A 27,863-nucleotide genomic window follows, 5' to 3' on the forward strand; every position below is an offset into this window, starting at 1 on the left:
TTGACGCTTGATGGAAATAAATCCTCCCAAAATATGAGCTGTCTAGCTCAAGTCTAACAGATCGATTTTTTAATTTTCATTTCCCATTCGTAAAATATGGGAAATTCCCACTTTTTGTTAAAAGTTAAAATAGCCGTAAACTCTTTACTATTTCTTAAATTCATGCATAGATCTTTGAAGCTGATTTTTGAACTATGATCATCATCATTAGATCACAGATTACAGTCATCTGAGAAGTACTGATTGTTTTTACCGCAGATGAATTACTCATTGTAATTTGTCTTTTTACAACTTAATTGGATTAATTTACATGATTTATTGGGATTTGTACGTTATCGTGTATTTCACCGTGCATTATAATGAGGTAGCGTGGGACGTCTTGGCAAAAAAAATTATTTTCTTCAAAATGAGATCAATTCTAATTATTTGAAGTACATACATATATCGTTTCTTAACGATTGCAGCAGTTGAAAAAAATTCTTTTCGCCAAAACTTTATGATTGCCATATTGTCTCACGTTCCCCGAAAAGATAAATAGGTAAAAGATGGCCCACAGTATAGTATCATTTGTATTTTATTGTATTGTACTATACTGTGGGCCATCTCTTACCGATGGCTATCTCACCCGAACTTACCCTTCATAATAACGTATAACTTCCAATAAATCATGTAAATTAATCCAAACTAATCGGAAATTTTTACATTTCATTATTAGGCAAATTTATCACCTTTTAAAAGCAATTTTGTTAACCACACATTTCTAAACATGATTACACACGTTTTCTTCTTACATTATATTTATAGTTTCGTAACGCAATTACTTTTTCAGTGCCTAAACAATTGATTAATATATGCGTAATATATTATAATATATAATAATTGATTTCCCTGAAAAAATAACTGTCGCCATCAAATGGTTCTATAGTAGCCGACCACTAGTACCTTCACCCTTTAAGGCACTCCGTATACTAACGATTCCGCCTAAAATTTGACCTCAAGTCCTAGAACTTGAGACCATAACTTCAAAGTACGTATAAGTATATCGCATTAGTATGTTTCTTATCAGTGAAAGTAAATGAAAGTGTGATCCTGGTAAGTATGAGGAGCTACGACCGTGCAATTAATTGGACTCGGTTAATCTTCGAGAAAAGTAATGTTTTACGTTTTAGCTATTTCAAGTATCATGGATCATATAAAAGTAGCAAATAGTTTCTTTTTCAATTCCTCTTACGATGCAGTGTTGGTAGAAGCACAAATTTTGAGGTTACTGTTTACAACGTTCACTTACTATGAGATACTGCTCGTGCTGCAGCATTCCAAAACATAAATTCAACGAATTAGATAAAGATGCACCGTGACAAACGCATTCGATATATGTAGAATTCATCAACTTCTGCAATGCCTGTCTCCGATCGTTTCTACGACACTAACTCCACCTAGATTTTTCTGGATCATGTGTCGTGGCGTGGAATTGCCTGATTGTTTCTATGGAATAACCCTGTTATATTTAATGGGTCACCCCGTGAATGTGTTACTGTGTGCCATTAAATTGAGTATCTATAATGAACTGAAATGGTTTTCGAACTATTCGAACGTGATATTGTAACTATTGGAAGACATATTTGGTCCTCCAAAGGTCCTCCAAGTTTTGCAGGTTCAATGATTCTTGACAGTTCTATTTCACAAGTGAATAATTCCAAGTATATAAATTACAGGGCCTTCTTTTGATGAATATTTATTTCAACAATTATCGATAACGAGATTTATAGTAGTTGAACTAGATTTGTAAGGATCATGCACAAAGAAGAGGATTTTCCAAACTTTATTAACGAATTGTCAATCAAACACGACAATATTTCTTTGACACTCAATTGAAATACCTAGATTTTTTTTTTTCAATCAAAAAAGAAGATTCAAGTAACAGAATTAATTCATCATTTCGGAGACATGGTATAGCACTAAATTGATTAAATTTCGACGGAGCATTCAATTTCAGCCCGTAAATGCAACGTAGAGAAGACACCCGTGCGTTGATCGTCAAACCTGCAATCACAAACAAATCTTTTCTTCGACAAAAAAGGCATTTCTCTGAGATAATTAGAAAAATAAAATGAAGAATCAGCGATAAATAGAAATGAAGGAAAGCAAATTCACAGAGTTAATCTATCCCCTGCAGATGCACAGTAATTCTTGAAAATTCTGTTGAACTCCTAGGAAGCTCGTTATCCACAATCGTTATAAAATTAAATTACCAAAAGATCAGAGGATCTTGCGAGGACTTCCTGAATTTGAATCACTTGGAATTCTTTGTCATCGAGTCTCTTTCACATATTTTTGAGTGCTTGAATTTACATTTCACGAATAGAAATTAAAGAGTCTGTACAGTCGATGATCGATACTTTTCTGATAATGCGTATTACAAGATGGTCGCACGTCAAGTATTTATCAAAATATTACATTCGTAAGCTATGGTGTTTGCCTTAGAAATGCGGATAAAGACTTACATTATGAACAAGATCTTCGATACCATTTTTTATTTTAAATTGTTTGAAAACGGTGAAAAATATTGTGGAATTGTTCAATTTCAATCGGTGATGGGTCGCTTTGTTTGCATAACTATTTTTCATAAATTTGCTAAACCAATTTTTTTCCCCCCAAAATACTCAATTTCGAATTGCTATCTGTTGATCAAACTCAATATCAGTGGAATCTTGGAAAGTTAAATATTCAACGATACTGAGATGTGATGTAAAAAAATGGCGACGGTGGTATTTTGGAGAATAACTTTCTACCAATAAGTAAAATTACCCACCGCAGACTGAAACCGAACGAACCTACCAAATTTTTCATCGGTTTAAAGGGATTTGAAATAAATAATCGATATCGTAATTTTAGTTCATATTTTACGCCCTTTTGTCTTGATTTTTTTTTTCTAAATTGTGCATCATTGAGGGAAACTTCGTAGTTTTCAAATGTAATAATTTGATAAACACTTGGCGCTCGACCGTCTTGCGATAAAATTATGAAACAAGGATTGATTTTTAACTGTTCAACCGTCTTAAGTATTTGTCGAACTTTCAGGAACTATCGAACCTATAAAACTTATGGAACACAAATCTATCTTTCAACCATTACACATATTGCTCCGTGATTAAACGACAACCGGCTCCAGCCGCTCCAAGTGGGTTACCAGCTTACAAGACTTACGACCACCCGACCTTATCGGCCGTCCGTGAAGTTGATCACGCGTCGTAAGTTCTGTGTACCTACACACGATGTCGCTATTCTCGCTGCAGCAGCTTGCCTTACCGCGCGACTGTGTCCGTTCTTAATGGGCCGGGGATACAACTTTCCAGCGTACCGTTTGCAAGTTCACCAACAGACCGCTCAAGCACTCGATGCAGCCTCGGCCAATCTCGTATGCGTGCACGAGTACTTCCAACGGTCTGTAGGTAAAACCGAATACGGTACATTGGGGAATTTTGCGTCGTACGCTTCGTTCCGCCTTGGCGTGGCCCCGCCTGTTCCCAAGGTTTGCAAGCGTCTTGCGTACGCGGCAAGAAACACGTACGGTGCCATTCCAATACAGGGCTGCAACGAAATACGGAAGGTGGATCAACCTTGGATCAACCGTCAGCCATCTTGCGAGCAATACCGATGTATACATATGTACCTGCATATGTATGTATGGGTATAACCGTGTTATAAATGCCCGTAACAATGTCCGTGGCTGCGCGCGCATACGTGCGCAAAAATTACTCGCCGACATGGCCGACGTGTCACCTCGCGTACTCTCTCACCTCCCCCCCGCCATTCGTACCGCTCTTGTTGTCAGTTTCCAGTTTGAAATAAATCCAGCAGGTACGTCCTCATCAGCCAAGATCGCGGCAGTTACCGTCGTCTTAGCCCTTATCTTAGGCCGTCGTAGCGCCCTTGCAGTATGCCGACGACGGACATCAAAGGAACCAAGGGTATTTCCCGAGAAATTCCCCACGGTCCGCTTTGGCACATCATACAGCGGCCATAGTTATTGAAATGAAATCTACGCTTTTTTATTCAGCGCGCGAGAGCGAGAACCGAAGTGAGCGGATACGACAAAGAGGCGAATGGCTGAGCGGCGCAGAGGCGCGGGGCGCACAGCCCAGCAAAACGCCGGCGCGTCGCGCTGCACGGGATGCTCGGCTCTCCAGCCTTGTACACATCAAACGTTCCTCGTGGCTTTCGTGCATAATAACGCAGGCCTCTACCGTTCTCAGCCAGTCGTTACTTTTTCGTGTCTATCGTTTTTTCCGCATTGAAACTAGTATTTCGTTCCAACTTACTGACATATCTACGCGCGCTCCGAGTATGACGGAAGAATTTGCTCGATATAATATTACGTGCGTGCAATGTATCGCTTGGGACACGGTAACGTCCGCGTCGAAATTACGTTGGTGAATCTTATCACTGGTTCCGTGAATTTCCAACTGTAATGCGCACGTGCCTGTGACATCGATAATTAATTCGCAATTTTGCCTGTAACGAAGCCTAATGCAAAGTGAGATTAGTCAGAATTAAAAGGTAAAGGCAGTTGGCATCGAAGATAATCTCTGCTAGTGCGATCTTTTTATAACATAGACTGTGGAAAGTGATGAAACAAATCAATCGCCGGAAATATTCGCCTAGTTGTGCGCGAGTGCGGTTACAACTCGTTTAATCACGATGGAATAGAACCGAGAATTGCCCGATCAAATTGGGTGACAACTTGGTATAATAAAATAATTCTTCGATAAAATAAATGCAATTTATCCTCGAGCATTCCGCCCGTCTCGTACATCTGAATTATAAATCCCATTTCTCTGATTCTCATTATCTCTACTTTTCGTGACTACATACTCCATTTCACACCAAAATTTCATCACAATACTTTTCAGCCAACTTTGAAATTGTTTTCGAATTTGCTTTCTGTTTGCCGTATAGTACGTAATCGTGTTTTTTTATCTTACTATTAGTAGTCATTATAAATATTGTAATATTTTTGTGTGTCAAATACAAGCACAGTGATGTTCGATACTTTCAATGTTCAGTGTCAAACGGGTTGGGATTGTTAATTTGAGTTAACAGACGACCACTGGACGAATAGTTTCAATACTGCAATAATTCACCAGTCGACACGAATTTTGAGTTTGACCAATCGCTTCTAGATGTCAAATTTTGATTTCTCCAACGTAACTGATAAAAGAGAAGAAAATAGATTTATTAGATTAAAGTTTGCTTTTCATTTCAACGTCCTGCTACCTGCTGCTTATATTATCAACCAAAAACTTCAAGACTTGTTTATCAACGTTAAAAGATAAGAAAGCAAACTTGATAAGTAATGAATGAAAATTTTTGTTATTATTCGATGCGTAGAAACAAAATTTAATCATTCAAATACAAACTCACGTTACGCGCCTGAAGGTCGTCTGTTCCCGAGCGGTAGGCAATGGACTGGTTCGGCTTCGATTTTACGTCCTAGGACAACCGGAGGTTAGGATCAGGGTTGAATAACTTTAGGCATCTTCAGAATATCGATTACGTGTTTATTGTGAGAAAGTTGATGGAACAGTAGAAACGAAGTGGGCCGTTCGGGCGGTGGGCAAGAAGTAATACACGTAAAAGTTGGAACATGAGACAGTTTAGAGACAAAGCGTATAGGTGCAGAAAAGGTGTGAGAAAACAGAGAGAGAGGAATGGAATTAGCTGACAATGATTAAGGGCAATAGCGAGTAGCGCGAGGCTGAATGGAGATAGGGGGACAGGGCTAGAGCTACGGCGTTAATGTAAGAAATGTGAGAGAGTCAGCATGCAGGAGCGACAAACGGGTGGCGGTACGCGGGACGTAACAGTCGGAAAAAAATTTTTTTTTTCCTCAGTGAGCTGTGTAATGCCCCATACTATCGTCGAATTCGTAATATCCACATTTTTTCGAGCCGACAAACTTCGGATCATTGCCGACAGAAATAACGTTTCCTTATTTCCATCGTCCAAGAGCGAAAAGAAAACTCGTAGATTTCTGTAGTCAAATCATCAGATTTCTCAAAAGCCAAATCTTAGCTTCCCAAATGAGAATATTAATATCCGCGTTTCTAATCCAGGTGGAATTAACAAACAACGAGTTCACTACCGAGTGGGTTGAAAATATTTGCAACGAGTAAGAACACAGGGCGATCGAACAAATTCCGATGCACGTGTACAAATTTTTCTCCATTAGGTTACATAGGTATAGATTTATAGAACTACCGAGTCACGGTGCCTAGTCATTAGAGCACACGATTCAAGTTTGTGCAACACTTGCACGCTGTCGCTTACTCGGGCGTACTAACGCGTCAGTGAAAATATAACAATTCAGGGTGTTGACTAGCCCGGAAAATCCTTGAACTTCCTGAATTCCTCTGGAATTTTTTGTTCACTATGGAAACTCGTTGAATCCTGGGAATATTCGAATTTTGCGTGAAATTTTTTGTATCCGCGCAGAGTTTAAAATTTTTTTTAATACCTTTATTACGCCCTGTATTTAATTTCGAACGTGATGTCGCTACTGCGGTGTGAATTTTACAATGTAATAATATATTTAAACAAAAATCGAATAAATATATATATGTATACATTTCGTTGTGAAAACCTCATTACAAGTGTCATTATAAGTACCCTGGAGATTTTCAAAAAACAGCCTGTAAACTCCTGGAATATCCATGGCAGGGGAATTTTGTAAGGAACGATTGTTAGATACCCTGCAATGGTCGTTGGTCAAGTTACTTAATATATGACATGCTGGCTGCACTTGATGACGCCTTAGCTTCTAGTTGTTGGATATTCGATATAAAATAATGACCACAACTTTATCCTGGTTTCGCCAGATGATCAAGATTCCCCATTTTCTTATTACGTGTGCCTTCCAACCACCTTTTATAACAAAATAATTCAATGTCAGAATATGCATGTATAAGATTCACATAGGCAATGTCTTAAAGCGAAATCCACTCAAAGCCAATTATAATCATTGCGTAAACATTATAAATCGTTTCAGCTGATGTTATCAAAATGATTTCTCGGAATCCTGCACGATGCTTCCGTAGCTAAATTTTATCATATGTACGTTTAACTCCCATACGCGAATGGTTGATTATAGTATCAGACTTTTTACATTCATATCAATAATACAAATTTCTAATATCCAAGCCGCGTGTAATCGCGATGTCAATGATTTGTGATTGACGAGAAACCACCAAAATCTATAACAATCAAGAAAGTGGACGTACGAATTCAGATTAGGCATAGGCAGTCGCGCTATCGAAAGTTAATTTTGTGTTGGTCAACTTACATGCTTAGCAAAATTATTACAGGTATACCAAAGAATATGTATCAATTGATGAGTAGTATGCATACCTAGTATATACACACAGCATATGCAGGTGATATTTGGTTCAGGAGGCGGGTTACACTCAAGGAGCGGGGCCATCTTACATTAGCGGCGCAGGATGCGGACTTGGCTTATTGAGTGGCCGCTTTCATTGGAATATTTTCTGTACATGCACACGTATACCGATACCGCCGGCCATTCCGGTATGGTCCCTGAAATAATAACGTAACACGTCTACGGATTGGACAATTTTCGTAGCCGAAGACTTGAATGGAATGAAATGAAAAAATTTCGCGAATAAGGATCAATGAACTTTCTGATATTATCATTCAGTCAGCAACCTAATTACCTCGAATTTTCTGCGTAACTAAGTCTATAAAATGCTTTACTCCTTGATTAACATGCACAAGTTCATAATTTCGGAGAATTACTTCATTCATCCCAGCGTCGTTCTGCACTACGGTATGGATATTTTTATTACTTGACCGAGGTTGAAAACTAACCTTGAATTAACAATGTTGCTATCCAAATTGATTCATACAGCGAGCTGTTAGGTTCATACAAAACTGACAACGTAAATCGATCGCGACTATCCTGAATAAGTGGAATCTTGAACTTCGAGCTACTTTTGCCATTACTGATAAATGCAGAGTAAACGAGGTTGGTGTGTATTGACAGTGCAAAGATATACATACACTATAAATCGAAACACCATACGACTGAGATAGAATAAATGAACAACCCTCCGCCGTCGCCACTTCCATAACAAACTCTATGCCTGCAAAAATTACAAGGTGGCGGTGCCGCATATACACCACCAACTCTATAACGATAATTAATTATTGATTCGTATCATTGGTAACCAAAAAAAAACCAATATTCTACCGGGTCGAATACATATAACGGTCGGGGTATTATGTAGACATGTACACCTTCGGAAACGTAGATACACTTAAATTTACAGTTGTTGTACAAGCACTGACCTTTCAGTCCTGGTTCGTACCAATTTTTCATGAAATGAGGAAGCAAAAGGACGAGTGTATGTTTAAAATGATAATGGTTTATCACTGTGGACTTTTAGAAAAACAAACAGAGAATATAATACGTGTGCGTTTGCCGGAAACAGTTAATTTCAGTACTCGGAATCCAATCGGAATCGGGTTTAGTTGTACAAAAGAGATGTGGAAGCGGAAAAGTTTATAAACACAACAGCCATGGAATTTAATCTATCTGAGCATAGTCACCTTGTACATTCGTTCAATCTTCTCCACTAGTGTACAAGGTCCGCGTTAGTTGGCGATTCATCGGTAATCAACTTTACTACTCACGCTAAATATATATCATCCCGCTCTGGCTATACTATTATTATTCGGCTATCCCGAGAGTCGCCAACTTCAATGCTCCACATGTCATGTTAACCCTTCCAGAATGGTTGTTCGCTCCCGTGGTCATACATTCAAAAAATTCATAACAACAGTTTCACTCGTCAAATTTTTATTTGAGGGATGAATTTTGTCATAGACTCACTGACAACGAGATAGACTGTGCGCGATCTGTACAACGAGCTGAACCCGTAATTAGAAAGAGAGAGCAACAGCTGGGGCCGGACCTCTCACTCTAATCGGTGACTTGGCGGGAGAAACACATATACTTATCCAAGTATACTACCCCGCTTTTTGAGCTTGCCTTATTACTTTCCCCACTTGGCGCTTGCTCCCCACTCTTTCGATCGTGCAACACTGAAGTCGGGCTCTAGCTGTTGCTCTCTCTGTTTAATTACGACTTCAGCACAGTGCACAGATCGCGCAGTATATCTCTGTAACTCTGTGGGTTGGCTTTGTCAACGGTTCCCATACCTGTCTGAAAAAACATATTGAAGAGCGTCCCTTCATTTAAGTATGTTTTTTAGTCGAGAACATACGCGTATGTTTTTGCTGTAATTTATAATTTTATAGGCTATTTAAAATTAACATTTTGTCTGAAAAAAAGATTCATATTCCAAGGATAGTTTCAGATGTCGTAAAAAAAAAATATATATATATATATATATGTATATATACATAAGTTCTACACCTATTAGTGCAAAGTTGTAAACTTGAAAGACATTACGTGTCCACTTTAATGGAAAATCGTGTAACTTTTTATGTAGAATTAAGAAAATCCCGAGGAAAATCACATATCTCAGTTGAAAGATGCAGAATCGAAATATGTTGAAACTTAGTTTTTCCATCGCTAGATTTGATTCTGTTCAGCAAGGGTTAGTAATTGTACCATTACAACAACCAAGCAATAGATGAATAACAAAGAAGAGCGGTACTGGCGAGGAGTTGAATCCAATTACCATTATTTCTTGAGCACATTCACCATAACGCACGAATGATACAAAATTCAATTACTGTTAACATAAAGCGCACGACTAATATTATGAAATTGAAATTTGTATTCGTAGCATCTAGACAAAACACTCTAAAAGACGGAGGCTAAATAGTTTTTGGAAATTTTCAAGAACTGTATCCTATAAGAACCATTTTACTTGCATTGACTTATACATTCTACTTTCTGGTACGGTGCTTACTAAATACACTAGCTCAAAGCTTAGCTGGCCTCCGTAAATTAAATTCAACAAAAATATAGTTTTACCCACTATATTTTATCACAGTTTTCGCTACTCAAGTCAGACTTAGAAAAAATCATCCATCCACTAATAGTAAAACTTGGTAATCAGTCGGAAAAGTCTCGTATTAGTTGGTACATAGTGCCACCCCCTTCGGAGTCTAATGAAATGCCATATATATATAGAGAGAGAGAGGTGGGGGGGGGGGGGGGGAGAACCTGGTTTTTTCGATTTTACTTACCTCCGTTGATATTTATCAATTATACACATACTCCAGTTGTTACGAATCTATTCGGCAGGTAGAGTCGGCTAATCATACTGCTGGGTGATTTCAGACATATGCCCAGTGATTTATATTCGGATATTATAGTCGGGTACCCGGATTCCAAACGCGTAATCTGTCCGGCTGCGCGAGCCGACAAATTCTACTAACCGTGTATTCCCCGACTCTGATCCTTTCGCGCTTGGTTTAGTTGGACAATTGGCGGCGCTAGTAGGTCAAATAAGTATGCAACAGAAGGGTGTGTGGCGCAAGAATAAATTAACCAAAGAAGTATTTCCATCTCGCTTCTGAAACAAGTGCAATGTTACAATTTGCGGAAACTGCGTCACAATTCGGCTCGCCATTGATTGCTAGCGCGACAAGAACGATAGAGAGCGCATGGCGCGATGTTGTAGCGTTGCCCTCATATTCATCCCTCTGTGGTCGATACGCTCTAGTTTCCTCAAACACTACCTGGTCGTGTCCAAAAAATTTTGATATCAACTTATCAACTTACATTAGTGTCACACGTTACATGTAAAATTCAAAATTTCATTCGCAAAATTTAATGTCCATCAAACATTTCCGCAACGTTGTTCTCCGTGCTATCGCAAGTCAAAGTTGCAATATATTTCGGCAAAAAAATGGGATAATTATCTAATAACATTTCTCTCTAAAGAAACGTATAGGCCGTATTTTAGCAAGGAATCATTGCTAGTGACCTTTCATTCTTCATTGCTGTACCTGGCTCGAGTTATCTATTGTTCACCTTTCAGTTTCGAATATCTTATTTCAGCTAATACGTTCGTGTCATTATAAGAATAATGAGAAATGGAAAGAGTTGGAGTTTGATTCGTTTCAGTATAAAAGTGAAGAGGAAAAATACCTCAATTAAAAAGTTATCTTCGTCGAGAAACAGACATACGTTTCTATCTTGCGATCAGTAGTTACTCGTGTACGTTTAAATCCTCTCTCTACTCGATTGAATAATGAAGGAAAAACTGATTCTTTTTAACCAATTCTCGCTAGATATGAATGCCTGGTCGATGCGTTTTTTTGTACACGACAGAGTGATAATAAAAAAGTAATATGTAAAAAAAAAGACATTTATTCTGTGAAACGTTTACTCTATGTATTAATTATTTTTAACATTATAGTTACGGTTATTGCAAATCGAACACGTCAAAATTGACCATTTCAATAGGGGAACTGTAGTAAGCGAGCGGTTTTCACGTTGAAATTATTTTGTTCAATTTCTTCCACGAATTATAATTCGATAAATATACCTAAAACATGAATAACGTCCAGCAGTGAGGAATATTCTGTTGATTCTAAAATAAGGGGTAAAAATTATTCATGCCATTTTATCCGGTAATCAACTAGTGACCTGTAAAAGTGAGTGCGGAACGTTAAAGATCTTTAAAAATGCATGGCATATCTCATCTTCTTCATCATCATCATCATCATGGATCCCATCAGGGCTCGGGCGACGATTCTACAGATGAAACGAAATCCATCCGTGATGGGAAAAATTCTCGCAATGATCCCAAGTTCGTGCACGAACTGAAGCAGGAGTTATTCGGACAAAAGAACGAAGAGAAATTCAATTACGAGAGGCAAGTATCTCACGGTGCTGTCAGTTCGGCATACTCCCGCGGATCATCCACATGCTGTCCTTCTCATGGGTCAAACTGTTCATGCGGCGAGCTTCATCACACCCAAAACTACGGCAATCATCATGCGAATCATTCGGTGTATCATACGATTCATGGGAGCGGTCAGCAGCATCATTTTCAACATGGAAACTACCATCATTACTACCATCACCACATTAACCAACAACAACACCACAATCAGAATCGAAGCGATACAGTCTCTCCTACAAGTCCAAGCCCTACGGGGGATAGTGACAAGCATCATCATCATCATCATAGCATTCAGGAGTTCATCAGGCACTTTGGACGCAGATTGGGACAGATACGAAGGCAAAGCGAATGCCAGGAAACACCTAACAAGAGCAGGGATGAAGAATTTCGCAGCAGAAGTCAGAGTCTTGATGGCAACGCTAGGAGCTCTGTAGCTGACTGCGAGACTACTTACAGAATCTACGAAAATATCCTTAAGCAAGGTGAGTTATGTACAAAATTGTTCCAAGACGATCCGTCCTATTGGAATTTGTACTGCCGTTCGTTCTGCATCAGGTAGCAACCTGTCCAGCAAATTGGCCCATAAAGCCGCGTTCCCGTGCGCCCGAGGGTGACCTTTTGCCGAAGCCAAGAGTCGACAATTAGATTTAGCGGATCTCGCCGCACTCGGCTCAACAACCAGGTATACTGCCAGTGCGGATGACTCACGTTGCTGAGATACATTGTATCCGAGTATCTTTTACCGGGAGAAAATTGTGAAACTTGTCAGATTGATCGGCTGATTGTGCCCGCGCGAGCTTCGCGCGGCCTCTTTTCAACGCAGCCTACCTGAAGCTTCGGTTGTCAAACGCGGCTTATCGAAGTTATGTAGGTGATACGAATTCTTTTGGATTAAGCATGTATCTCCAAGAGTTGATGAAGTAGTTTACGGAAGTCTTGGAAAATTCTCATTGCTAAACGAGTAACGACCGATGACTGCTTCGAGTCATCCAGACGAGATAATTTTAATTCGACACTTGGTGCGCCGATGGTGTTCGACATCTCCCTATCTTGCGGACAAAAGTATCGTCACAGTTCAATTTCGCTTACCAACAGCAGTAGGTGTCTATTACATCACGATTATAGTAACAGCAGGGTAATTTTTCTCAGATTTTTCTCTCCGTGTACAGTAATGCATTATCACATCTCTGGAACCCAGTAGCGTACATATATAATTTATAAGTAAAACGGTCCACTGCAAAACTATAATGGTAGGGCTCGTTGTCTTAATCTACAAATTAATAATACGGTTGAAATTCTGATCCGGCAGTTGTTCGCTCGTTACACGCGGAACACAGTAAAATATCGGGTCTGTTAAATTATCTGCTTCGGAAATTCTCTGAGCTTCTATGTAAATAAATGAGATACGCTGCATGGCATGCATAAGTGATTGCATTCTGCTCAAGAAATTTTATGAAAACTGAATGTAAAATTATTTTCACAGCATTTTTAGTAGCATGAATTATTGTCAGGAAGTTTCATGACGGCGTGGCATATCGTTATCGTGTTTACTCTTACGTTTAGCTCGCATAACAGTCGGCGAACAACTCGATCTCACTTTCCGGTGTACCAACGCTTGTATAGTATATACTACGTCCGCCTTTCGGAGTATCTGTACAGACGAGTCGAGTCAGCAGAAAGGCAGTCTGGCTTTTTAAGATCGTCGGGTTTCCGCGTGCGACGCAGTTTTCTCTGCGGAGTCTGGAGTTTCGACTGTATTGAAATGCATGGGAACGCGGGAGTACGAGACCGGCGATTCTCTAAGCCGTTCACACCAGGGAGCAAATCATACTTTAATTTCTTTTTTATTTTTTTATTTTTTATTTTTTATTTTTTTTAGCTGCGAAAGGAGGGCGGGCGGGTGACTGTACCCTTGAGAGCATGCATATAGATATACGCATAATATTATATATGATAACTGTAACGTGGCATTCCTCGCTAGTCGGGTAGCGATCTAGAAAGGTGTTTCGGTAGCAGCCTGGGTAGCTCCTCAGTGGTCATATCAGTCGCCCGGAAAGTAGTCCAGGGAAGATAGGAAATAAATCGGAAATTTTTGGAGACAGCAGATATCGAGATGCAGTTTTCTGCATTGTTTTCAGGAAGGTCCCAGGAAAAAAGTCTATATCGTCTGGTGGGGCCATTTTTCGAAAAGTGCATTTTGCAATTGCATAATTACTTGCAATATTATGAGAACGACTGGAAACTCGGAAAAATCGATCGGAAATAGTTACTCGGGGGTTTTTGGGGATGCAAAGTTCGACTCAATTCAACGCTGCAATTTTTCTCCCAATCACTCCCCCCGCCCCCCGGGCACGACCGAATGATTCTGCTGCCAGAATCGAATTTGGCACTCCCCAAAAACCCCCGAGTAGCGATTTTCGTCTGTTTTCATGGACGCTGCAATTTTCCCCCTAATCACCCCCCGGGCGCCCCCGCAGAGTTACCGCCGAACGCCCCCGGATAATTCTAACGCCAGAATTGAATTCAGCATCCCCAAAAACCCCCGAGTAACGATTTCCGATCGATTTTTCCGAGTCTCCAGTCGTTCTCATAATATTGCAAATAATTATGCAATTGCGAAATGCATTTTTCGAAAAATGGCCCCATCAGGCGATATAGACTTTGTTCCTGGGACCTTCCTGAACACAATGCAGAAAACCGCATCTCGATATTTGCTGTCTCCAAAAATTTCTTTATTCCGGCTGATTTTCATCTAAATGCCCTGGACTGAAGCAAAAAGTCCCGGATTTTAGTCCCGCAACATTAAAAGCCGTGAACCATTTTTTTTCGGATCCCCCGAATTGCACGTCACAATACATGTACATAAAATATATTACGTGACGGCGACCACTCGGGCAGTCGAGGCGACCCCGTACTCTGTGTGATCAATGTAGAAACACCCCCTCAGCCAATGTGTAATTCCCTACTGGAATCAAATATTCCTCGCATTGTAACAGTATAACCCAAAACACCGTAAATATGGATATAATATGAAAATGGTAACTAATATAGCCCTAGTACAATTGAGAATATGAATTAAATGAAAATAAAACTGACATGCCGAATTAGAGAAGAATAGTTTAAACCGCGTAGCATTGATTTGCAAGATTTCTTGCTGAGATATTTAGGAAGTCGAGATGTGCTGTGCACAATTTTGACAGTGATTTACCCCTCGCTTGAACTATTGTACCGCGGTGCTGAGCGATATCTCCGATACATGTAACCTGAATCTACAAAGATCGCATGTAGAATCTTTGTTTCAGATTTATCTTTAAGTATGTCCAAATCGCGAAATCTTACTCCTTGCCGGCGCACGCTCAAATCATATCGCTCATGGTGTGCACTCGTAGGTTGCTATATTACACCTACTATCAACTTCAATCCGTAATCTGGAATAATAGACCAATCTATCCGTCCGAATGATTCATTCGAAGATGAACGTTCAAATCCCACTGCGCGTAACGTAGTCTACAATACATCTTTTGCAGTAACAGCGGTCATGATTTGGTATCGTTTACCCGGACGGATTAATATATTTAGCATGCCCGGTCTTTAAGGACAAACCATTTTTTACCCGCTGGACCTAAAAGCATCCACGAGTGCAAATGATTGGTAATAGTCTTCCTATAATTAAATACACATCATTATTTTGATCCTATATGATTTAACTCGATTTAATTTAGATTAATTTATGGTACTCCATATTTTTATTTATTCATTTTTTTTTTTTTTTTCAAATCGTATCGCACTACCTAATTTATCGAGTTTACCCAAAAAGAGTCCTGTACTCTTGTGCATGGATAAATCGTATTCTATTATACTCTGTTCAGCAGTAGTGATCAAGGTTTAATATTTGGCGGGTGTGGTAATGTCAATTCTTGACGACACTGCCGGTATTATTATGGAATTCGTTTAAGATCCACTATAGTTAATCATAGGTATGTCGTAGCATAAATCGCAGTCAGGCAGAGCAGATAAATGTTATCGCTCCTAAATTTCTGCAAATAATTACTTGCCCAACGTTAGGGTCAGAGAAATTGCCAAGAATTAATTGTAAAACGATTGGACAAGTGGTCCGTTATAATTATTTTGTACCTTTGCTCATGTGCCTGCAGGGTTAATTATTGAATACTGACCACGAGTGCGACTGTAGCAGCCGATTCTATAAACATGAGGCCCGCATAAGTGGCTCTCTTTCAACTTGAGAGCCGAGTGGCGAGTATTCAATAAATGTCCCCTCTTCACATTGGTGGTATTATATGATGTTAATTATTTTCCTTACTTACCATTATGTGAATTGCGTTTGGAAACCCGTATAATAATAGGAACACCTAAAACATACTAGTAATGATACTACGTGATGTTCATTGTTGATTTATTGCAGGTGCTCTCAGAAGGGGTAGCCTGGACCCTGGGACCAGAAGATTGTCTCTCGGGACGCCGGCAATACCTCACAGGGCATCCGACGCCTGTTTGGATCCAGCACACGCCGCCATATTATTCCGGGACTCTCGAGGAGTGAGTATAACGCAGCGTTCAGTTTTCTCCCACATTCGTCTGCCGCGATTTGGCACACCTCTTGGAGGTTTCCAGAACATCTCTTGGTTTCCTAAAGCTCGTAGAAAGAAAAAATCTACATCCGTGAATCCTGCGGTGGCATGAGACCAGCGTACGAAGAGTTGGAAGAATATTCAAATTTTTATACGATAACAAAAGTGGAAGGCAGTGATGTGCATTACTTCCAGTATGTTCTGGTAGGATGGCGTTGACAGGCGCAAATCAATATGACAAGAGGAGTATAACACGAATACAGCGTATAGGTATCAGGCGTATTCTGTGTCAGCGCCGCGAAGAATATCATCGGAGGTGTACGCGACCGTGAAATGAAGCGGTTGGCCAGCTTTTCTTCCGTATGAATATCATTCGGCTTTAGGATTCGGTGAGACAGAATCCCGAACGCACCGACCGAATTAGAATCGAAATTGTTGAGAGCAGCGTCCGATAGCGTCTCTCCTTGCCGCCTTCCGGTGTGTAACGAGAAACGGTCTCCGTTTACGGAGCTACACGTTAACGAGTAGGTACATGCAATTCGCAGAGGGAGCGAATAAAAATTGCGTGAAATTCTCTGTCTGCCTTGTCTGATTTCGTGAGTCCGATTGAGAACGTTATTTTTTAGGGGAATTCCTATACGCGCATAGTTCCGATATAAAATTGCTGTCGGAGTAGATTAATCAAAGTCGAATAAATAATTAATCATTCATACTAACATGTACGTCCCCCATGCAATTATAGTCGGGCCACCTCGTTCGGTTCGTATAACTCTGCGCCAGCGCATCCCGGACAAGTCATTACGTGCTTATAGATTTGGCTCGTCCTTTTTGACCGTATGGTGAACGAGAAAGAACAACAACAGTTGTATTTCAAGAAGAGAACGGCGGTAGTTGATCCGTGATTTCCTAAGCAATATCTCGCGGGCGCAGGTGAACCGGGGAGATAGGATCAGAGGCGTGAGGAAATAGCATGCTGCATGTGTATAAGAACTGGGGGTGTGCGAATAATTCGAGAGCACGTATTTATACATGATCCAGGCTTTTCTGAGAAAAAAACAAAAAACCTCGAGCTATGGGGTTTTTCCCACCACGATTGCCTCGTATTGCTCGATCACGGTAACGATTCTCTCTGCCGCCTGGTAATCGTCGAATTCAATTAATTGATAGAAAATATTGATAATTTCGATAATCAGAGGCAAAAACTGGATGAAATGTTGAATGTGATACGCTACATGGCTTTATGAAATGAGTCAAAAGTGTAAGTTTTTGAAAAGTAAACTGGCGAGAAACTCGTGGTATGAAACCAGCTGCGGTTCAGCGTAAAGTGGAAAGTGGAAATCTTCTCGCTGAGACACCCGGTCGAATATTTAGCATATACGCGTGGCAACTATTTTAGCTGTTCGTACTTTGTGATCTGGATACACCTTCCGTGTTCCACGCCTCTCATTACAGCCGTCACCCTGGGTCGACACAGGCTGCATGACAGAAAAACAAGCACGGCGAACTCCCACAAATATCGGATACATGTTGCATAATAAAGAAAACGCTCCAGGTGTGCGCTAATATTTAAAAACCGCTCAATATAACCCATCTCTATCTCTCGTTCTCGGCTTTGGCCTATAAGCGCTGGCAGTTTTCGACCAAGGAGATTTCAATTCATTTGCTAATCTTGGCACAATTTTTAGTTATACTTGTTCATTGGGTAAGTATACCCATACGTGCATTGAATACGCACGCACAGTATATAGGTTTATGGCAACGTAGGTATATACTTACGACTCGTTATCTGTGCGATAAGCCGACATACATCGCATACTCGCCGCGGTGTGTATTGTACACATACCATTTTGTAGAACATTTATAATTCTCCTTTCGGGTATTCTCATATCAGAATAATATATTGAAATTTCACGCGAGATAAATCTATACAAGCAGATCTGCGCTGTATCCTGCAATTTGCGATTGGCTGTTGGTTACAACGAGAGAATCCAGGCCTCCGAGCGGTTTCTTATTTTTGGCACTCGGTATTTTTTTTTTTTCAAAAGTTATCGACGACATTCGTGGTAATGTGTGTATTCATTGGATTCGTGTGGGCAATATTTGGCTTCATTCATCGCTCCAAAACTTTTAAGGACTTTCTGTAAATTCACACTTCGGTATTACGAGTGGGGTTCTTTTTTTTCAAAGGTACTACTGCAAACGAAACGCTTGACAATTGATTTCCAAGGCATTACCGTGACGAAGATTCAAGGATATTTCTTAATTTTTTCAAAGCTGAATTCAATGCCCGAAATATTACATTAGTTCGTATTTTCACGATCAGTTTTTTAACGAATATTTTTAATTGAAAAAAAAAAACCATCTTTATCTTCACTTATCGCTTACCGAGTCTTTGAACTTTGAAAATAGAACACTTTTGATAGAGGCTTTAACGGTTGCCCACTCCCTTAACACGCATCATTATCAGCTGCCAAGGTTATAACTTGTATAATACGAGGCAATAATTGGCAATGAACCGGAGAGTGTGAGGTTTAAAGTCTTACAATTAGTTCGTTATCACCGATTCGGCACTTGCTATGCGGGGTTACAGCTAATATGACAATAAGGTGGGATTAGCGAAGCCCTGCAGCTGCCTCGGGATTAACATGAGCCTGGAATACAAAAGATTTAAAGATGAGAAAAACTGATTGCTGCATCATGCAATGTCGCCATTTATTCATTCTTGAGAAGACGAAAGGATTACAGTAACTACAGTTCTGTTCGGTAGAAACAGTAATATTACAAGTGTCCGAATTTCTCTCTGTAATATATTTTTCAGTCACGTCGCGATACACGAACCAAATGCCCACGATTCGTCAAATACCAAATTCATTTACTGATGATTTTCAAACGATCGTGCAGTCAACGCAATGCGATTCTCATATTCCCAAGTTGATTTCCTACTTCCCTGTGAGCTGCAGCGAAATGTAGCGAGGCGTTTTAAGAAACACTGCCAATTGCCAAAGCAGAGGCTTGGCAGCGTGCACCAAGTTGGACGCTCCTCTGGCCATGTGTGACGCCTCGAGCAGAGTGCTGTAGGTCAGTTCGCCTTGCCTATCAGCGTTGTTCCAGGCAAGAGCCAAACGTACCAGCAAAAACTAGAACCTTCTACTTCGAAAATGGATTGAAAAGCAAATCGTTCCGTGGTAATGGCAATTGCCGATTCCGGCAATTATCTTCAAATCCTTAATACGAATTTGCGTGTGGCCAAATTTTGACCACGATCATTCTAATAACCCCGTGAACCAGGCCATGTTTTTAAGTTTTACACCGTGAATTATACCGTTCGTAGACCGGAATGAACAACACAATCCCAATAAGTGGCGATATCATTATTCACGACTCACACGCTCTAGAATATCGTTCATGCATCAGGCAGAGAACTGATTGGAGATTAATACAAGTAAAAACTTTCGTTTTCTAGCTTCCTGTGGTGGATCCGTTCCTAGAAAAAGTTTCCATCTCCGATCTTGGTGAGTATTCCAGAACAAAATATCGATATTACAATTAACGGAATACACGGTGCCTTCCTCGTCGAAATTGTTTTCACCCAGCCAAGATACTCTATACCTATACTATACGTAACAGTACACTGCGTCACATAATTGTCGCACCTATATTTGCGACGGCATGGAATACCGTAGCTGCATGCAGGAGTATAGTGACTTCCTGACGATTTTGCACGAACTTTCATATACAACAATAGAATTTACGTTGCAGCAACGAATGTTGATTACTTTTTAATTTTTTTTGCATCTGCAAGTATATACGTGTCAATTACATTTTAAAATATATTTTGAAAAAACCTAAATTTCTACACACCGCGCGAAAGTCAAAATATCCTCTACAAGCTTTTGACATTGTTGTATTTTTTTGTAGAATTTCATGCCAATATTTGCAAATTAGAAGAAATTTTGCTGCTACTATGAACGAGATGTCCCCGCATTCTCGACAAAATTTTACAGAGAAAATTCAAAGTGCATCACTTCGAAAACAGGTGCTTCGATTATGGTGATATGAAAGGACACTGTTACATTGTACGTGATGTATACCTAGTGCGGTGTTTGTAAAACTCATAATTCGTATTCATTATCTTAAGTTGAAATGGCGATGGTAGCGAGTATTCTGCAACGACCCGTTCGGATCCCCTCAATTGAGACGAATCACCCCATAAATTTCACACCAGGCTTAATACTATAGTTTTTTTTACCGTCCGAAGATCGTCATGTATATGCATAAGTAAGTCCTTGGCAGGGTCGTCGTATCGTCGCATCACCGCCGCAACTTGGATTGATACACGAATTGCGAATACTTTCTCACGAGTCGCCTGGGAGCGCCTTAGGATAACATATTTATACGCCGGCCAAATGTATTTATAAAATAGCCGACGGCCATTTTCTTCACCGCGCAGGCGTCTATGTTTGACATTCTTTCGGTACAGATGTACACGCGTAGCGTTTGACTCTGCCCTTCTCCTCTCAAATCAGCAATTAGGCTTAATATATCAGAGCTCGGAAACCATTCTGCTGGAGCTGTAAGAAAAGCAGGCCAACTTCAACGGAAGTGAACAATTGTGAAATTAACGATTTAACATTTTTTTTTACACTTGTAAGCTTCGTTCTCATCTAAAACCAAATATGTACGATGAACGCGATACTCAAAGACCAGTTTTCTCTATATGACTTGGGTTGCGGTGAAAGTAGAAAATCTTGTACGCAGAACAGTTGATGTGCAAAAAAATACAATGATAGTCAATGTGGCATCTGAAATATTTTTGTTCCTTATTTTTCAACGGAATGCGAATGTTTCTCTAGCGATGAAAACAGTCGGGAAATTTGGCAAAATTGGCGATACCTGTACAGGATGCGTCAAACGGACCGCGGCGCTGACCCTTGAATAACTTTTGAACAAATGCAGATATCCAAATGTAATTATGGAAAAATTTGTGGGTTCAAACAATCTAGCTTTTAAAACGGTGGGCAATCTCCTCCCACATTCAGGTGGTGGAAATGGGGGACAAAGTGAAAATATGAAATGACTAGTGCGACTCGGGTGACGGCTCGGCTGGAAGATCTTTTCAAGCGGAATAAGTAATGCTCGCCAAATTCCAGATTGATTGTTACATCACATCCAAAATACCGTTCGAACAAGAGGTCAATTTTTTTTAAACACAATTTCTGCTCGATTTCTGTTCGAGCGCATCCAAAATAGTATCTGAAGACAAAAATCACCTTCCGGACCCCACCCACGCATGTGTCAGCCAGCCGCCCCCGCCGGATAGCCACAGGTAGTTGTGCCATCTTACGGGAGAAGGGGGAAATCGAAATCGACCACCATTTTGAATGCGCTTATTGAACGGAGCTCAGAATAAATTTCAATTAATTCTTTGTTTTACTGCCATTTCGGTTGACTGTATGAACCAAGCTGAAAATTGGTGTGTATATTTTGCTGGAAAACAACTTTTAAACCAGCATTCGCTGTGATTGCTACTCAAGATTTTCACCCCACCCCCGAGCGTGTGAAGAAATTTCCCACTCTTTCAAAAGTTGAATTATTTCGGGTCCTTTAAATTTCCTCCAATGTCATTTGGATGTTTGCCGTTAATTCAAAAATTATTCAGGGTTTCGATATTCATACATATTAGACGACACTTGAACCCATTCGCGTTCGAGATCCCGCTGTCTAACGGAGAGCAAGGCAACCGTCTCAGCGAAGGTATCTCCATTTGGACCCTGCATCAGACCTTTAAGCATCAGACGAGGCTATAGGTGTAGCAGCCGAAAGTTTTGCTGGGGGGGGGGGGGGGGGGCTTATACGGCTGGGATATATTTTTTGGCATACAACCCTCCGCTTCTGCCTTCTGCCTTCCGCGCTGCTATTCTCGGCAGAGTTTGGTGGAAGAAGAGAGAGAGAGAGGATCGTCTACCTATTCGCCCCAGCGTCGGGACGGTCAGTCATTCACGATCAGCTCGGAAGCTCAGCCGGGAGCTTTGCTTTTCGTGCCCGATGTATAACGGCCGCGTTTTGCAGGCTTCTCAGCTGTGACAGATGTAGTGCGAACCGGCGCTGATTTACAACTCTCGGTAAATGGTCAAATACCGCGACCAACCTCAAATACACGCGAATACGGTAACACGAGCGATAAGAGTATGGTGGGAAGGGGGTGCAATTACCCGCATATACCTGTATAATATTATGCGTGTTATAAATTTACAATCCGGCCCGACCGTTCCTCATTACCTTGCAATACATAATTACATGCATACATACGTATTGCCTGTGCTTGGCGCATGCCTATAATTACACGTATACTCGTATATATATATATATATATATATATCTGTCCATCGTACGTGCCTCTGCTCGACTTCGGTGTAATAGAACTGTACAATATAGCACCTACGCATTGGCAATATGTACCCTGGACGGACGGATGGGCGGGCGTGTTTCGAATTCTGTTTCCATCGCAATAGGACATGACGCTGTATAGCGCCAGATCAGAATTGAGCATGCTGCATAGGGCGGGTGGATGCATGAACATACGTAACACATGTACGTACACGCGTGCCGTATACCAGCCGAATACTTGCAACTGTACGCGCTGCGTCTTACGCCGGTGCGCGGCGTGTTGTGCGAATGCGCATGCAGACACGCGTAAAACGTGAATCTTATACGCAAATACGTATACTATACATGGGAGAATCCGTAGGGTGCAGGGGAAAAGATCGTGATGTACGTATACTAACCGGCTACACCGCTACAAGCCTATACCCTACGCGGTTACGCCGGTGTCCGAGCATATAATTCGCACACACATGCATCTACGCCCATACCCGACGATTTCGATTTTCCACCCACGAAACGGCATGCCTCTTTTATTCTTCAAGTTTGAAGAAATCAAAATTTCCACCATCGAACACGACTGTAAGAACCTGCAATGTGACGCCCCGTACTTGACACGTAACAAAAAGAAGTCCCCGCAACGTGTCAATGTAAATATTATGATATTTCTCATTGTTTCCAATTATTCTTACAGTTTGAATATATATGAGCGTAACAGGTATCGGGAAATGTGCAAAAACTGATGGGCGCAAATTCGTTACGCCGATGGTAGAAATAATCCACGGTTGTGGTTCCCGCTATCCGCGGTCTTTGACTATGTTGGCATCCTTATTGAAAAAAATGGTAAATAAAAGGAATGAAGGATATACTTGTGTTCGCTACTTCCCTTTAAATCCAAAGCTAGCGTGTATAGTTGATGAAATTTGGAATTTCAATTGTCGAATGCGGTGCTCTTTTTTTGATCTAGCTGCCAAAATTGACTGAGTATTGTAAATACCAGACGATCCCTGGCTATCCTTATTCGCCGTCAGATAATTTAGTTTCGAGAAGAGCGTACGCTGAAAATATACTCGTACCTGCAGTTTGGTGCGACGCATGATCGTACATATTGACACTATAATTTTGACGAGGTCCGGTTGCTCGGTGGTATTTCTCAACGTCCGCAGTGTTCCATTGAACTTAGTTAGGTAAATGCATCAGTGAATAAACAACCATGTTCACGCCTATATACCCATATAGGTATACTTATCTGCAGTTTGTTCATTTACCGTTGGCTGCTCATTTGCGGGTGCAGTCACCCTACTGCAGTTTTATAGAAATCGGTTTACTGATTTATCGGACAAATAAGGCCACTAGCGAAACTGAACTCCGCAGTGCTAGCCTTTGCTTGAAATTAAATTATGGAAGAAATATATATCAAATTTGAATTATCCGTGGTTTTCATTTATTAGGTAAAAAAAAAAAAAAAAAAAAAACAAACTAATTTCATAAATAGAAAAAACAGCAGGAACGTAGAAAAACGTTAAGAATACTCACATCAGGGAGAACGGCTGAACTCCCTTTCGCTGGTAGTATTTTTTTGCATAATTTATAATTTTTATAAATATATTCAATCAGCTTCTGAGGAGCCCCCCCCCCCCCCTCCCTCAAACGGCTCAAACATCAAGTATTTGACAGTGTTTTCTCTTGGACCTACGACACCCAGAACCTACACATAGAAATCATGTATGGTTGAATCAGGTGAAATAAGAAACAAAATTTGGATCTAATGAGATATGTATTAATTTCTTTCCGGGAAGTCAATAACACGATACTTTATCGGCTAGTTGCCCGAAAGTTTTCAAACTTTGACATGTATGACGGTCAATTCGATCAAACTTTATTTGAGTGTTGAAAAATGGTGGTTGAACCGACGAGTTGATCCGAGGGTCACGCGCTAATTAGCTTCGATCGGGTGCATCAAATGCCGAATTCAGTCAGCTCAAAATATCTTACTCCAAACGTCTGATTTGTCTATTATAGGTATTATATAAATTGTATTGATACTGATTAAAATCTAGCTAAATAAAATGAACGCTGAGAGAATTTGGTTAATATCCTATATGTTCCTAGATACCTATATACGCATACAGTGGTGATGTGACCGTAAGATATTTCTTGGTCGCGGTTTCAAACCACCGGGCAATCAAAACACAGAAGTACAGTTTAACTTGTCTGGCTCCGATTAATCATTTACTGCCACCAGCAACTTTTCTTTCACAATATCATAGGTAGCATACAGATGGGCGTGACATAGTGACACTTATGTATGTATGTATTACGCAGCATTTGCTTTCTAGTCCAGGGAAGATAGGAAATAAATCGGATTTTTTTGGAGACAGCAGATATCGAGATGCGGTTTTCTGCATTGTGTTCAGGAAGGTCCCAGGAAAAAAGTCTATATCGTCTAATGGGGCCATTTTTCGAAAAATGCATTTCGCAATTGCATAATTACTTGCAATATTATGAGAACGACTGGAGACTCGGAAAAATCGCTCGGAAATCGTTACTCGGGGGTTTTTGCGGATGTTAGAATTATCCGGGGGCGTTCGGGGGTTTTTGAGGATGCAAAATTCAACTGTGGCATCAGAATTATCGGGGGGTATAAATTATCAAAATTTTAATTCAATATTTAATCATATTACACATATTATAAAAAAAAATGGTTCGGAAATCTTTCCTGTCTGAAAGCTGGATTCGAAAAAGGCGCCAAAACTATCAAGAGAGTACAGTATCGTTACCGCGGGTACCGGCGTGAACAGAAATCTTCTGTACCGACTGGAGAGAAAAAATATGGGACTAGAATTTGTGATTTTTCACTTTCTCCATTACCTTTTCCCGTAGAGCAACCGGAAGCAATTTGTTTATAATATATGTAATATGATTCAAGATTAAATTAAATGTTTATAATTTATACCCTCCGATAATTCTAATGCCAGAGTTGAATTCGGCATCCCCGAAAACCCACGAGTAACGATTTTCGTCTGTTCTCATGGACGCTGCAATTTTCCCCCCAATCATCCCCCGGGCGCCCCCGCAGAGCTACCACCGAACGCCCCCGGATAATTCTAACGCCAGAATTGAATTCAGCATCCCCAAAAACCCCCGAGTTACGATTTCCGAGCGATTTTTCCGAGTTTCCAGTCGTTCTCATAATATTGCAAGTAATTATGCAATTGCAAAATGCACTTTTCGAAAAATGGCCCCACCAGACGATGTAGACTTTTTTCCTGGGACCTTCCTGAACACAATGCAGAAAACCGCATCTCGATATCTGCTGTCTCCGAAAATTTCTTTATTCCCGCTGATTTTGATCTAAATGCCCCGGACTATACACAAATAATCGATATGATGCGTCAGTCCGCCTGCAACGGCTCAGCTTTTCGATCAGTTATCGAATGGTAATCTAATGTGTTACAGATACGGTAACAAGTTAGAGAAAGAAGTACCGTGAAACAGAAAATTGAATAATTAAAGTGCAACCGTGAAGGTTTACAGTTGCAGGCTTTCTATAATCGTTTTTGCAGTAAATCAATTTCTATGAAATGGGGCTAAGAAATCAGAAAAACCGAAAGTCAGAATGGCCAATATTCCGAATTTAATAAGCTCGAATAACAAGTATGAGAGAACAGATACAATCAGAAATCTTAAGTCCCGAATTTTTTTTTTCTGATTTTTTACCCGCACCCTTTCTACGTCACATTTACGTCACAAATTCTATTGACTCGGATACAAATTAGACTGTTGGAAAGTACGTATGAATAGAGAAACTATAATATACGAGGAATATAGGTAGGTATACAGATCATTTCAATTTTAATAACTGCACGTGTGCGTCTTCATATTAGCGTGCGCGTGAAGAAACAGTAGCAACAGACACGCGAAGATGATCGCGGTGATGATGATGATGATGACGATGATGACGATGATGACGATGATGACGATGACGATGACGATGACGATGACGATGACGATGACGATGATGATGTATCAGTAGTGGTAGTAGTAGTAGTAGTAATAATGAGCATAATAAAGTAAAACAGAAGAAATATCGCGTAGAAAATATTGTTAATAAGGTAACGCAAGATAATCATTAATCTATGACCTTGTTGAATTCTACCGATCGTCCGTTCATCTTTAGGCTGATTGTTACTTGTACTGTTACATACCCGCGGAAAGTAAGCTTATCAATGAAATAAAAAAGTTTTCCGGTGATCAGTGATGATTTTGGCAAGAAATGCTGGCGCTGCATTATTATTCGGACAGTGAAGGTGTTCGTGCGGTGCTAAGGCAGGTAGCGAGTGCATGGTGGAGTCAGGAAGACGACGATCCCGTATACTCGAAGGACCTGATCAAAGAATTCGAAGTAGAGAATCCACCCCTCGAAGATGAGCTTGCATGGATTCTCTTCAAAGGTATAATATAAATTTGATCGTGCAAGGTCGAGTAATACCGCATTGACCGGAATTAAAAAAAAAATAAAAACTAAATTTCGTAAATTTTTTTAAAGTGCCAGATAGTAGTAAACGAAGAATATTTCACAGTGCATTCAACAAAGGCTTCTTTTCTTGCTTCGGCACTATAAATATATGTAGATATGAGTTAGGGAACAAGATGCTTTATGGCCACTACGATATATGACGTATACCGGTGTGAGATTATACAAAAAACAAAAATATATTTAATTCTGGGAATCTGGCTTCACCAGACCGACGTCCGATTCTCTTTTTTTACAACAATTAAATAATAGATTATCGGTTCACTTGCCGTACAATCCCTACAGGGCGAAATTACGATGGTCTTAGCAACTTATCTTCTCCAGATGCCTCGTCGATCGTTGGCTCCTTCTTTTAAACTCCGGGGACTCTCGGACGGTGATTTGGCGGAGAATTAATTTGTGGAATCTTCCGGCGTTCAACTCGATCGGGATGGGCCGTCGGTATCCAGTCCA

General features: G+C 40.3%; 1 protein-coding gene and 1 long non-coding RNA gene across 5 annotated transcripts in view; one reads left to right on the forward strand and one right to left on the reverse strand.

Annotated features, from left to right (window-relative positions):
* The window catches only part of LOC124179955 (dentin sialophosphoprotein), a 74,748-nt gene that overhangs the window by 36,307 nt on the left and 10,578 nt on the right, over nt 1–27,863 (forward strand). For all 4 annotated transcript variants that reach the window (XM_046564841.1, XM_046564842.1, XM_046564843.1 and 1 more), the window contains exons 8-9: nt 16,327–16,460; nt 19,956–20,004. In XM_046564841.1, the coding sequence (XP_046420797.1) occupies nt 16,327–16,460; nt 19,956–20,004 (183 nt within the window). The remainder of the gene's footprint in view (nt 1–16,326; nt 16,461–19,955; nt 20,005–27,863) is intronic.
* LOC124179960 lies at nt 5,899–7,793 on the reverse strand. Its single transcript, XR_006870181.1, has 2 exons — nt 7,408–7,793; nt 5,899–6,924 (listed from the first exon to the last, which is right to left on the reverse strand). It is a non-coding gene; the product is annotated as an uncharacterized LOC124179960 (long non-coding RNA).

The sequence above is a fragment of the Neodiprion fabricii genome, chromosome 4 (assembly GCF_021155785.1).
Source record: "Neodiprion fabricii isolate iyNeoFabr1 chromosome 4, iyNeoFabr1.1, whole genome shotgun sequence".
Lineage (NCBI taxonomy): Eukaryota > Metazoa > Arthropoda > Insecta > Hymenoptera > Diprionidae > Neodiprion > Neodiprion fabricii.